At 41.4% G+C, this 12,311-nt stretch overlaps 1 protein-coding gene across 1 annotated transcript in view; it reads right to left on the bottom strand.

Annotated features, from left to right (window-relative positions):
• Positions 1 to 375: 375 nt before the first annotated feature.
• Positions 376 to 12,311, bottom strand: part of LOC310702419 (uncharacterized protein) — a 33,499-nt gene continuing 21,563 nt past the window's right edge. The window contains exons 9-14 of the mRNA XM_083493896.1: positions 7,451 to 7,548; positions 6,565 to 6,616; positions 5,743 to 5,875; positions 4,117 to 4,258; positions 3,542 to 3,673; positions 376 to 663 (exon numbers count right to left, since the gene is read on the bottom strand). Of these exons, the coding sequence (XP_083350022.1) occupies positions 541 to 663; positions 3,542 to 3,673; positions 4,117 to 4,258; positions 5,743 to 5,875; positions 6,565 to 6,616; positions 7,451 to 7,548 (680 nt within the window). The 3' untranslated portion in view covers positions 376 to 540. The remainder of the gene's footprint in view (positions 664 to 3,541; positions 3,674 to 4,116; positions 4,259 to 5,742; positions 5,876 to 6,564; positions 6,617 to 7,450; positions 7,549 to 12,311) is intronic.

Genomic DNA, 12,311 nt, shown 5'->3' on the forward strand with positions numbered 1-12,311 from the left:
CCTGAAGCACCACTTTAGCTAATGGGGCCTCCTGCTGCTGCCGCACTGCTGCCGCACGATTTCTGTTCTTATCCTGAAGCAAAGTTCTTGTGGCTTCAATAGAAGTTTGATCTGGCAAAGCTTCCCCACAACTGCACAATCCAATGTATGGGAGAAGGAAGCCCGGCCGTATTAAATGTGGGGAAAGGGTGGCAGCCTCAGTCTTTGGGTAGGGGTCACCTCGTTAATTCCTGCTTGTTATGTATCCATTTGGGTTAGCGTTTAGCTGCCGAATTGTCAAACTTGGCTTCGTTTATGCAAAGCACCAGCAGGAACTAGTGGTGGTTGGACAGACATGTTATTGGCTACTCAAGAAAAACATTGCACAAAAGTATAAAAGCTGTAGAATGTTTTATTACATTTCAGTGTAGCGCCACACAATATTACCATCTTTTACTCTTGTTGTTCTCACTGTAGCTTTGTGAATTTATACCCCAATTTGTGCCCAGTGTAGTTGTAGCTACCTACAGCTGAGGTGAAATAATTTTGCTTTGTTTCAGTTTATCCATAGAAAATCTTCATGATCCCTGGCACATCCTTAACTTCTATTGGTGGTTTTCTTGGACTCCCGGGCTGCATAAATTTCTTAACTGTAGGGATGCTGCTGATTCTTACTTTAAAAGCCTGAAAAGAGAAACAGCAAAACATTTAGAAGAGAAAAGGAGAAGTCTTATAGCAAAAATGGTGGCATTCCTGAAGAATCATCTCTCACCATGATGGTAGTACAACTTAATCATCAATACTGAAACTATTTGTGAGAAACTTTATTATCTACAAAACACAGTTATTTCAAGGTTGCTCCTTTGAAGATGGAAGCCACTATTTGCAGGCTTGTGAGTTGCTTTTAAGAGTCCACGGTTAATTCACAAATGGCTTATCCATGAATATGGGCCTTATTTGTGTGATGGAAACCCAAGTCATGTTTCAGAGACGATGGTGTTTTAGATACGCAAAGGGGGATAAAAGCTCCATACTAGAGCTCAGCTTATGCTTCAGTAAGCATACTGAGCTCTCATCTGTGTGGCCTGCCGCTTTCCTTTATATGGAGGCTGAAGATATCCAGAAAGGGGTGCAAGTATAGATCTACTAGTTCGGTTGAATTAATGGCACCATACTTATGAGCGCCAGAGCTGCTCCTCCTATTAAACTACTAAGTCCTAGTTTAGGATGTGTGCCTGTTGCCATGTGATGCTGTAGCACCCTGCTTGTGGTTAACGCTTAGCTGGAATGAAATATTCAACGCAGCAATAGAGAAATTAAAATAATAATTTATTTGTCAGACAAATAAATGAGAGACACAGTGGTATATGGTTACCAAAGCTCTGCCCACTCCAGCCCTGATGGCCAGCACTTATATTTCCTCAGCCCAGCCCCCTTGCTCCTCCTTTGGCTGCCTCTGTCCAATCAACCTGGTTGAAATTCCTATTGGTTGTTTGCTAGAACCAATCATAAAAGATACACCCATTTCCTATTACCTTTTATGGGAGACAAAGAGCTATATTTCCTTCTATCCATAAATGGCAGACAAGTAGCCTTATATCTTATATTTGCCTCGACCAGACACCTTAATTACCAGATAACCTTTTTGCCCTATTGCCCTATTACCCTATTGCCCCTTCACTCCAAAACAGATGGCTAAAACAGATGGCTCATGGTATTAAATTTTGTCTAAACAGAGATCTTGGGTTCACCTTCTCACACACCATCAATGAAATAAGAATCTAACATAAGAATCTAACATTTCTTACTTTCTAAATCCTTTGCAAAATTACATTAAGCCAATATATTTCATACATAACATAGATAGATTTTTAGAAGAAAAGGAACTTAGTAAAGACAGTTTCAAAAGCAACCTCTTCAATTTACAACTCCTTTTCCTAGCCAGCTGCTGTTCCTATTAGCTCTTGCCCTTTAACCTTAGGAAAATATGGCTCAAGTCTTCTGTTAAACAATAAATTTTACTATTTACCAACTCTTAATTAGTGTTTTTGCAGCTTGATTGTATTCTGTAATTTGTAGGGTCAATGTAACCTTTGCTCCCAGCCTGTATTTCCCTTTTACAACTTTGAGAAACGTGTCTCCTGTTACTATTATAAATCAAGGGGGCCCTGTTCAAGGAGATAAACAACTGCCAAAGTACTTAGCCAGCTGCTTTATGCCTGGCATGAGACATACAAACATTTGCAAATATATTTTTTAAGCTCATTTTAAAATGCAGGCCTTGATCTGATGCCTCAATGCTACATGCTCAATCACCAAAACACACACGCACACATATACACTATATGCGTACAGACATTTTTAAAGCCTGGGAACCTGCACAATCTATCTGCTGTATACCAGCAAAGGTCCCCAGAGAATTACAGTGCTGTACCAAGTACGTGGGTGGCGCTGTGGGTTAAACCACAGAGCCTAGGACTTGCCAATCAGAAGGTCGGTGTTCGAATCCCTGCAACGGGGTGAGCTCCCGTTGCTCGGTCCCTGCTCCTGCCCACCTAGCAGTTTGAAAGCATGTCAAAGTGCAAACAGGTAAATAGGTACCGCTCCGGCGGGAAGGTAAACGGCATTTCCGTGTGCTGCTCTGGTTCGCCAGAAGCGGCTTAGTCATGCTGGCCACATGACCTGGAAGCTGTGCGCCGGCTCCCTTGGCCTGTAAAGCGAGATGAGCGCCCCAACCCCAGAGTCGGCCACGAATGGACCTAATGGTCAGGGGTCCCTGTACCTTTACCTTACCGAGTATACCTTGGAAAACGGAATATGGAGTCTCACTTTGGGGCAGTTTGACTTGAATGGTATTTGCAATTAGCAGACATATTGTTCCCTATGGTGTGTCGCTGTGTCCAACCCCCTTGCTATTCTGCTACTCTTGTATGGATAGCATGCTCTAGCACAGAGGTAGGGAACCTATGACCTTTCCCTTATGGACGGCCTACATTTCCCATCAGCCCCAGCCAGCATGGCCAGTGATTGGGGTGGATGGGAGCTGCAGTGCAGCAAGATCTGGAGAGTTTCACAGCTAATGAGAACTTGCAAGAGCCAGGGAACCTGTACAGTGGTACCTCACGTTAAGTACTTAATTTGTTCCGGAGGTCCGTTCTTAACCTGAAACTGTTCTTAACCTGAAGCACCACTTTAGCTAATGGGGCCTCCTGCTGCTGCCACGCTGCCGGAGCACAATTTCTGTTCTCATCCTGAAGCAAAGTTCTTAACCTGAAGCACTATTTCTGGGTTAGCGGAGTGTGTAACCTGAAGCGTATGTAACCTGAAGAATATGTAACCCGAGGTACCACTGTACCTACTTAGGGAAGTTTTTAAATGTTTGATGTTTTATCGTGTTTTTCATGTTCTGTTGGGAGCCAGCCAGAGTGGCTGGGGAAACCCAGCCAGATGGGCGGGCTGTGTATAAATCAATCAATCATCAATCATCAATCATTACAAAAACAACAACAACACCTCTTCATCCTCTATCTTTTATAATAAGTTGTGAAATTGTGTTGCTTACCTTTAAAAGAGGGAATTGGGAGAGAATATCAGCCTTCAGCTCTTCTGCCATTAAAATGGCTTCAAGCAGTTGAATATCTGCTTTGCTGAGCTGATTTCCCACCAGGAAATTTTGCCTGTGATCTTTGAGGACCTACAGAGCGGGAAATGTTTTAAGAGTACTTCAGCTACATAAACAAAATGGAGACTATATATTTGGGCAACTTTTGTAAACCAAGCACCCAGATAATATTGCATCATGACATGAAGAGGATTTGGATCAGTACTGAGGTAAGGAGTGCCAAACCCCCTCCCCACACTTCATCTGAAAAGCCACTGCACCAAAAATGAGAAGCTGGGGTATTAACACGCTGTGTGCTATGCTTACTCTTCTCTCACACCACTAAAATGTTTCCTTTTAGCTCAGGACATGGTCTAAAATTTACTGTTGCCCTTTGGAAAATGAAGAATTAAGAAAATGATTTCTGACAGACCAGGCAGTCCTGTCAACATTACCAGCTGCCAACTACAGTTGAGCATAGGTGACTCTGTTCTCTCAAAAGGGGTTGTAAGTTCCGTTCCTTCTTTGCCTCGTACCTTTTCGAAGGCTGGGAAGTATCTGGTGGTGGCTTTTTCGACAATGTTTGCAAACTCCTTCTCCCTCGTGTCAGCTGGCCTGATGGGAAGCATCATCATCAGTTCATACAGATCCATAGTACCTTCACAATACATATCAATCCTGAGGGAAAGAAAATGTTGTTGTGACTGGATCACCAGGGACCATTGGACTTGGTGTGGTACATTGAAAATCACGGACACCAATAAAGCTTGTGTGTCAATGGTGGGAAAGTGTTTCTTCCTCTCAGATAATAATAACAACATCAGGAATAATATTTTTTAAAAAAATATTGTGTAGCCACTTCAACAATTCAGAGCACCTCACCCACATAGAAAGACGGCAGCGAGGAACTTGAACCTCAATTTGCTTATTTCCTCCTCACACCTGATTCATGTTCCTTTCATGTCATGTCATTTCTTTTCAGATGAGATGCTTGAGGTATGTGTGTGGAGGGGGGTATCTTTTCAAAGTGATTTTTAAGCTGCTCCAGGAATGTTTTTTGGCTGAAGGGTGGGCTTTAAAAAACAACTCAACTCAACCAACTCAAATAACTCAATAATAAAATCATACGGATATCCCTGGGTGCTAGACCTGTTGCCCCTCTGTAGCAGGGATAGAGAAGCTGTTTACCTCCAGAAGTTTATTTGGTTCCTACTTCCATCACCCCTGACCTTAGGCCATGCTGGCCAGGGCTAATGGAAGCAGGAGTAAAACTGCATATGTAGGACAGAGTGGGATTGTGAAAATTAGCCGCACAGATCTAGAGTCTTGTGGCAACTAATTCCTATTTGTATGGGCCTTTCCATGCCAAAGCCTCTTTTACCTTGTTCTCTGTGGAAAGCCCTTTAAACTATACTCTTTTCAGAAAACAGCACACATGGGCACTGGACAAATGGATATAACAACAACAACAACAACAACAACACAATGGTAAGACAAACAGAACCAACACAAGAGGGAGAGGGGAGAATTGAGTCATCTCAGTAGAAAAACAGGGACAATGCTTCTATATTTTGGAGAAGGTATATTTCTTCCTTTGAAAGAGCCCTTTTCTCTCTCAGTGTCTCTCAGTCTCAGTCTCTCTCTCTCTCATACACCATAATAAAAGTGCTTTCGGCATAATATCATTTGTCTGATAGAAAAAACACATTAGCAGGAAATGCCCCTATTTTCATGGGCATAAATATGCACAATGAACAAAAAACTGTATGATTTGCTGATCAGTCATAGAGACCTTCTTCAGTTACACTTTTTTTTAAGCAAATCATATTAAAAATCAGAATTATATAAGCGAAAAGGGGGGGGGATGGGAAAGGTGTATTGACCTCCAGTGATGCAATCTATTGAGATTAAATGAATGTCTAGGGCATGAACTTTGGAGAAACCACCTTGATTTCAAATGAACCAGTCCACATGAACTAGTTGGGAAACTGAGAGATGATATTAGCTCACATTGCTCAATCTTGAACCTTTTTTGTTTTAGTTGGCAGTCACAGGGAGTTGAAATGCGCTGACTCATAGCTTGTCAGCAGATTATATCACAGACTAGAGATTTCTTCTTGGATCATGCATTAATAACAAAACTTATAGAAATGTTACAGTACAATGCTCTCTGCTTCCCATCCTTCCCATAGAGATTGTATTTGGTTGCAATGTAGTTGAGAATAGCTCGTGTCTGCACCATCTTCATCCCATCAATTTCCACCATGGGCGCTTGTTGAAAGAGCAGGACTCCATCTTTTCAAAGGAAGATGAAAAGTGTCATTTCATTCTCCCAGTTAATTACAAGCACATGTGAATTTTCAGGAACATCTGACATGCTTTGAATCTGAGTATTTACTTCTCCATTGTTCCTTTCTGATCATAAAGTTTGCCTCTGCTTTTTTTTGTATAGTGAAGAATGCTTTTGCAGAAATGTGCTAAACCTGTACAGCAAACACACAATGGAAAACTAGTTTTGTGTGTATATGCTAAATCTGCTCTCTAGCTAAAAACAAGCAAACTGCCCTGCAAAATGCAGTGTTGAATATCATGTGTTGAAGGTTGCTGTCTATTGTTAGGAAACTCTCTTCTCTTTCAAAGGACAGAGTTAAAGGCAATACAACCAGATAACAACTGTAAATTCACACATATTCTTGCCGAAAATCGTGCACAGGTAACTGAGATTAAGGGCACAATGAAGAACTGGAGAACTTTGAAAACACCTATGATTAAGACTGGAAGATAGTCCCACTGAACTCAGTGTGGCCCACATGTGAGGAGGCATATGTAGAATTGCAGTGACTCTTCAGAGTAGATTGTCTATTCTTCATATTGTACAGGGAATCCATCTAGACTATAAACTTGCTCTTTTAACTTCCATGTAATCTTGGTATCTGTGTGATTATCCTCTAAAGTATCCTGAGATATTCAGATGTCATACTCACCCTTCCTTAACTTTTCCAGATCTTCGTTTGACTCAATAAATTGTTCTTCAAACTAGAAAATAAAAAAGGCAGAAGATTTCAAGGGTCTCATGAAATAATTTCAGCTGCCATAAATGGCCCAGAGTTTTTCAAGCACTGGAGGAAATTTCATGGAAACCCCCTAAGTAATCTCTTCTGTTGTCAATTTTTTGGGAAAGCAATACGAGATAGGAACGTGCCACAAAGCATGGGAGGGGATTATAAGGGCTGGGACACTATTAATTCCACTGCTAATGTCATTGATGGTTGAAGTGGGGATATGATATTAAAAGTGGTGTGAGTCAGAAAGCAGTTCATGCCCTGAAACAGGGAAGTCACAAAAATGGATGTCTTGGTGTGAAAGCAAGGCCAGCCCAAGACTTTTCTCTGTCTGAGACAGAACACCAAATGGTTCCCCTGCACAAGTCAATTTATTTCGGCACATGACGCAGAAAATCCCTGTCCCTGACAATAAAGGTGCCACAATAGTGAATGAAAACACTGTAAATGCGACAATTTGCTACCCTTCCAGAATAATTAAAATCAGTCACCCGAGGCAGGTGCCTCACTCTGCCATATGGTAGGACTGGACCCAACTGCCTGAAATGGATTCCTAGTCTGCATGCCTTCAAAGCACGTTGAAAGCACATGACTTCTCCCAAGGAATCCTGGGAGATCTGGTTTATCCCCACAGAGCTACAATTCTCAACACACACACTCATTTATGTATGCACATAACAGCCTCGAACAAGCTACATTTCCCCATATTCTTTTTCTTGTGGGGGCGGAGAGGGATGTGCTTCAAATATGCGGTTATATTTACAGCCTTAAATAAATGGTGGGTTTTAGATAAATTCTGAAGACAAACCTCGACCCCAGCTGCAGCCAACAGCCACCTTATGGTTTCCATCCGGCCTCTTCCATTGAAGTAGTAAAGCTTTGGTATCCCAGCCATGTTTCTAAGTGCTTACTTTTCTATTGTGATAACAGAGAGATAGAGAGATGGTGTTTAATAGAGAAACAACCACCACTAGAGAAGGACAACTTTTTAAAATGCTGGTTGGTGATTGCTTATAGCAGGATTTCAGACTGAAGAAGAAGAAGAGGAGGAGGAGGAGGAGGAGGAGGAGGAGGAGGAGTTTGGATTTGATATCCCGCTTTATCACTACCTGAAGGAGTCTCAAAGCAGCTAACAATCTCCTTTCCCTTCCTCCCCCACAACTAACACTCTGTGAGGTGAGTGAGGCTGAGAGACTTCAGAGAAGTGTGACTGGCCCAAGGTCACCCAGCAGCTGCATGTGGAGGAGCTGGGAAGCAAACCCGGTTCACCAGATTACGAGTCTATCGCTCTTAACCACTACACCACACTGGCTCTCTTGTCTAACGGCTTCTTGTCTGTTGGTTTTAAAAAAAACAGTTTCATAATCATGATGCACAAGCAGATATGGCATATCATTAGTAAAGATAAAATTGAAAATGAGTTTTTAAAAATAATGAATGTTTAACCCTCATTAGACGGCCATGATTCACAGAGGCACAAAATAGTAAATTCCCCCCTCATTCCTGCACTGTTGCCATTGTCACTATCTGCCTTGTATCTCCTAGAACAGCTCTGGAAACCTGCCTCTCCAGGATGGCTAGCTATCAGGGATGATGGGATTTTATGGTGATGGATTACATCTGGAGCCCACCTCCACCCTAAAACTATTTCAGATTTCCTCACAGAGACACTCCCTTCTCTCAACCAATTTGCCCCAGTCTTTAACGAAAAGCAAAAGATTTGCCTTGCCTTCCTTGCCCCCTCTTCTTGAGGTTTTGAATCCTGTTTGGTCCTTGCCTTTGTATCTATGCCATGGCACCATTTGGACAACACCAGGTGCTGCAGAATGGACCCATAAAACTCATCCTTTAGCTACTTAGGTGGCAATTCACACTAGAACTTTGCAAGGCAATAAGCCAAAGTCAGCCTTCCCTGTTGGAGAGCTGAGTTCGCAGGATGCTGGCATAATGTAATGGATTTATTTCTCTGGACAACTACATGGTACATTGTTTTCACTAATAAATGCATTTATATGCACACTTTGTGCATTTTTATGCACTATTTGTCTGGAGGTATTTGTCAGGTATTTGCAAATCTCAAATGAGAGCTATGTTTCAGGTGGCATATTATTTCAGAAAATGCAAATTTGGCACGTTAAAATGCAAACTGAATCAAATTTCTCTCGATTTCTTGAAATGAAGAATAAGTAATCAAGATAACAAACTTTTTATAAAAGAATGGAAATGGTTTATTGAATATTTGCAGATAAATTGCAAACAGATATAACCACCGGCAGGATTATTGTAATAACCTGCAGTTTCATAAGAGTACAGTATATATTTAAAGTCAATAATTAAATGAGCAAATTAAATGAATTTGGATATGCAGAAGATATTAAAAAATAAATTTAAGGAACCGCAGAAAGAGGGGAAAGGAAGACAGACTTTGAAATGTTAAAATGATTGTAAAATTAATGAATATTTGAAAAGTATATATATATTTTTTAAATCAAATTTCTCTCCCAACTCTACCCAACACTCCTTTGAGGTGCCACCAAAACCCTCAACCCACCGCTATTTGATTTTTAGAGTTCTGCCACTGTCCAGCTCCTGCCTTTGGTCTATCCAGACAGAAAAGCTTCTTTCACAAGATTACAGATCTCCAGAAAATCCTACCACCACCTTTTAATGTTCTCTTGGGAGCCACCCACAGTGGCTGGGTAAAAGAAGAAAATCTTTGGGCAGAGGTGAGGTCTTTGGGAATTGTCCCTGCACCCCTCCTCTGTCAAGGGTGTCACTCGTGAGCTATGACTCTCCAAAGGAATTGCCTACCTTTGACTACTAACCTGCTGGAAGTCCTGCTGGGCAAGTGATACTTCTTATGAGACAGAGCAAAGGCTGAACTTGTGTGCATCAAGTTTATAAAAAGCTCAGAAGCTCCACCTTCCAGCTCTGCCTTTTGTGAGACTTTTCACCTAGGGTCAAATCAGTTGCACAAAGTTAATCCACAATGGGAAAGGTTCTCTTGCAGGTACATAACGTGATGCAACTCAGTTTAGTGTAAATCTGTGCAGCTGCATTGAGGGCAAACATTAATGTCCTTATCATAATTAACCCAAGCTCTTGTATCACTGGGCAGGAGGCCACCGCAATCTTTGGCTGCAGCTGCTGGCTAGGAAATATGGACAAAGGTCATCTACAAAGAAGTTCCCTGCTGGTGGCACTCACCTTTTGAGGGGTTTGGGGTATTTAGATGGCTGTGTTTAATTTACACTGGTGTGCAAGACAGTGAGAAGTGCTTTTGGTCAAGGAGTCTGGACGCCTGTGTCAGCTGCTTCTCTTTAAAGAGTAAATTATTATTGAAAGGCTTTTTTTCCATAAGGTGCAATACATTCCATACCACAATATCCATGAAACCAAACATTGGTACTAGAGCAAAGGGAAAATGAAATATCATAGCCTGATAAGAGTCTGGTAGAATAAGCAAGTTTCGCATAGCATGAACTTCTTTTGACATATAGGGTTATAGAGTAAAACACCGAGATCCAGCTCCGAGGGTCTTCTGGCAGTTCCCTCACTGCGAGAAGTGAGGTTACAGGGAACCAGGCAGAGGGCCTTCTCAGTAGTGGTGCCCCCCCTGTGAAACGCCCTCCCATCAGATGTGAAGGAAATAAACAACTGACTTTTAGAAGACATCTGAAGGCAACCCTGTTTAGGGAAGATTTAATGTGTGATGTTTTATCGTGTTTTTAATATTCTGTTGGGAGCCGCCCAGAGTGTCTGGGGAAACACAGCCAGATGGGCGGGGTACACATAATAAATTATTATTATTATTATTATTATTATTATTATTATTATGAAGACAGAAATGTTTCTGCATGATATTAGACCAGAGTAGATTATTCCCATCTAATACAGTGGTACCTCGAGTTACAAACGCCTCAGATTACAAACGCTTCAGGTTACAAACTCCGCTAACCTGGAAGAGCTACCTCGAGTTGAGAACTTTGCCCCAGGATGAGAATTGAAATCGTGTGCCGGCGGCGCAGCGGCAGCAAGAGGCCCCATTAGCGAAAGCATGCCTCTAGTTAAAAAGTTTCAGGTTAACAACAGACCTCCAGAATGGATTAAGTTCATAACTAGAGGTACCACTGTACTGGGGTTTATCCATCTAACCCATTTCAAATTTTTTGAAGACTCACTGTACTTCCTCCTCCATTATCAACTATTCTATTCTTTATGGTCATGTGGCTACTTTTTATCTACAGCTTTCTCTAAAACAAAAAAAAGAGCTTGTGATGGAGAGCTAGTAGAATAGTAGAAACCTATAAAACATCTCTAAAAGTGAGATTAATGTCATTAGTAGTGAAAGGGGAACTGTCATCTATCACAATATGACAGGGTGCCATGCCAACTTGAATAAAATAGGGGGGGGGAGCAGGTAAGCCCCACCCCGCATAATTGATCACAATATGCACACCATTTGGCAATGCCCATCAGCTTTGTTGGGGCCCGGTCCCCTCAAATTTTTTATGGGGGGGCAAAGGGACCTTGGCCCCTAGGAATTGGCTTCTAAGCAACATGACCTATATGGTTTTGTTCCTTCTGGACCTTAAAGGCTCTCGCTATCATTTTAGAGCATTTATTTCCAAGCTCATAATATACACGGTTACTTTTTGCATAGAGGTGCTTATATACTCAGCATCTAGTGTTTAGAAGCCCACTGTGCTTCCGCAATAAATTGGCATAAAGTTTTCAGTTCAGTCCTTGTGTCTGCTGAGGCCGATATTTCTTTCACCATCTCAGTTTGCAATGCTGATTTCTGCTTCTTCAAAATGATGGACTTTAGGCAATGTCTCCTCAGTACTGCTTTCATAGCATCCCAGATTATGGCCTAAACTGGTTCAGTTCAAAATAGGCTATCAATTCTGTTTTCAGTCTATTCCTAATTTCTGTATGTGTTAAGAGAGTTATTGGGAGGCACCAAAAGAAGGGTCTCGAGACCCCCTCTCATAGCGTTGAAATCAACGATGACTGAAACATGGTCTGATTCATGTATGTGGATTATCAAATTGTTATTTTATCAGACAGGGATTTGAAAGAACTACATGATCTATTCTGAAATATTGTGGCTCAAGGATTAGAAAAGAATAATCTCTTAGGGTTAGATTATAGAGCCACCATGCATCTAATAAACCATTGCCACAGAGTACTGCTGGTAGGAATGTTGAAGACCGCTGTTTACCGGGACCAGACATACTACTATCCACTTGAGGGTACATAACTTCATTGACGTTGCCTCTCTTGGTGAGACAACCCACCTTAAATTTGTCCAACTCTTTAAACTCCTTTCGGCCATTGTTTGGAAACTATATTGAACCCAGCGTGTGACTCTGTCCTTCTGTTGAGCCTTGGATAAAAAATATAGTGTCCTTACATCATATGTTACGAAAATAAGCATTTTTTAGCTAACCATACTGCCTGTTCCATTAGCTTTGGAGGAGCCATGGGAACAGTGTTGTTTTACAATCCATTACGTGTGTGTGTGTTTGATTATGGATTGTGGGTTTTTTTAAAAAAAAAATTATTATTGTAAGTCACTCTGGTTAATAAGAATGCATTAGATGGGAGGTTATAAATATGTGAATGAAAGAATGCATAAATAGCCTTGTCATTTTGCAGTATGAAAG

This window comes from Podarcis liolepis, assembly GCF_965112155.1.
Source record: "Podarcis liolepis genome assembly, chromosome: 3".
NCBI lineage: Eukaryota > Metazoa > Chordata > Lepidosauria > Squamata > Lacertidae > Podarcis > Podarcis liolepis.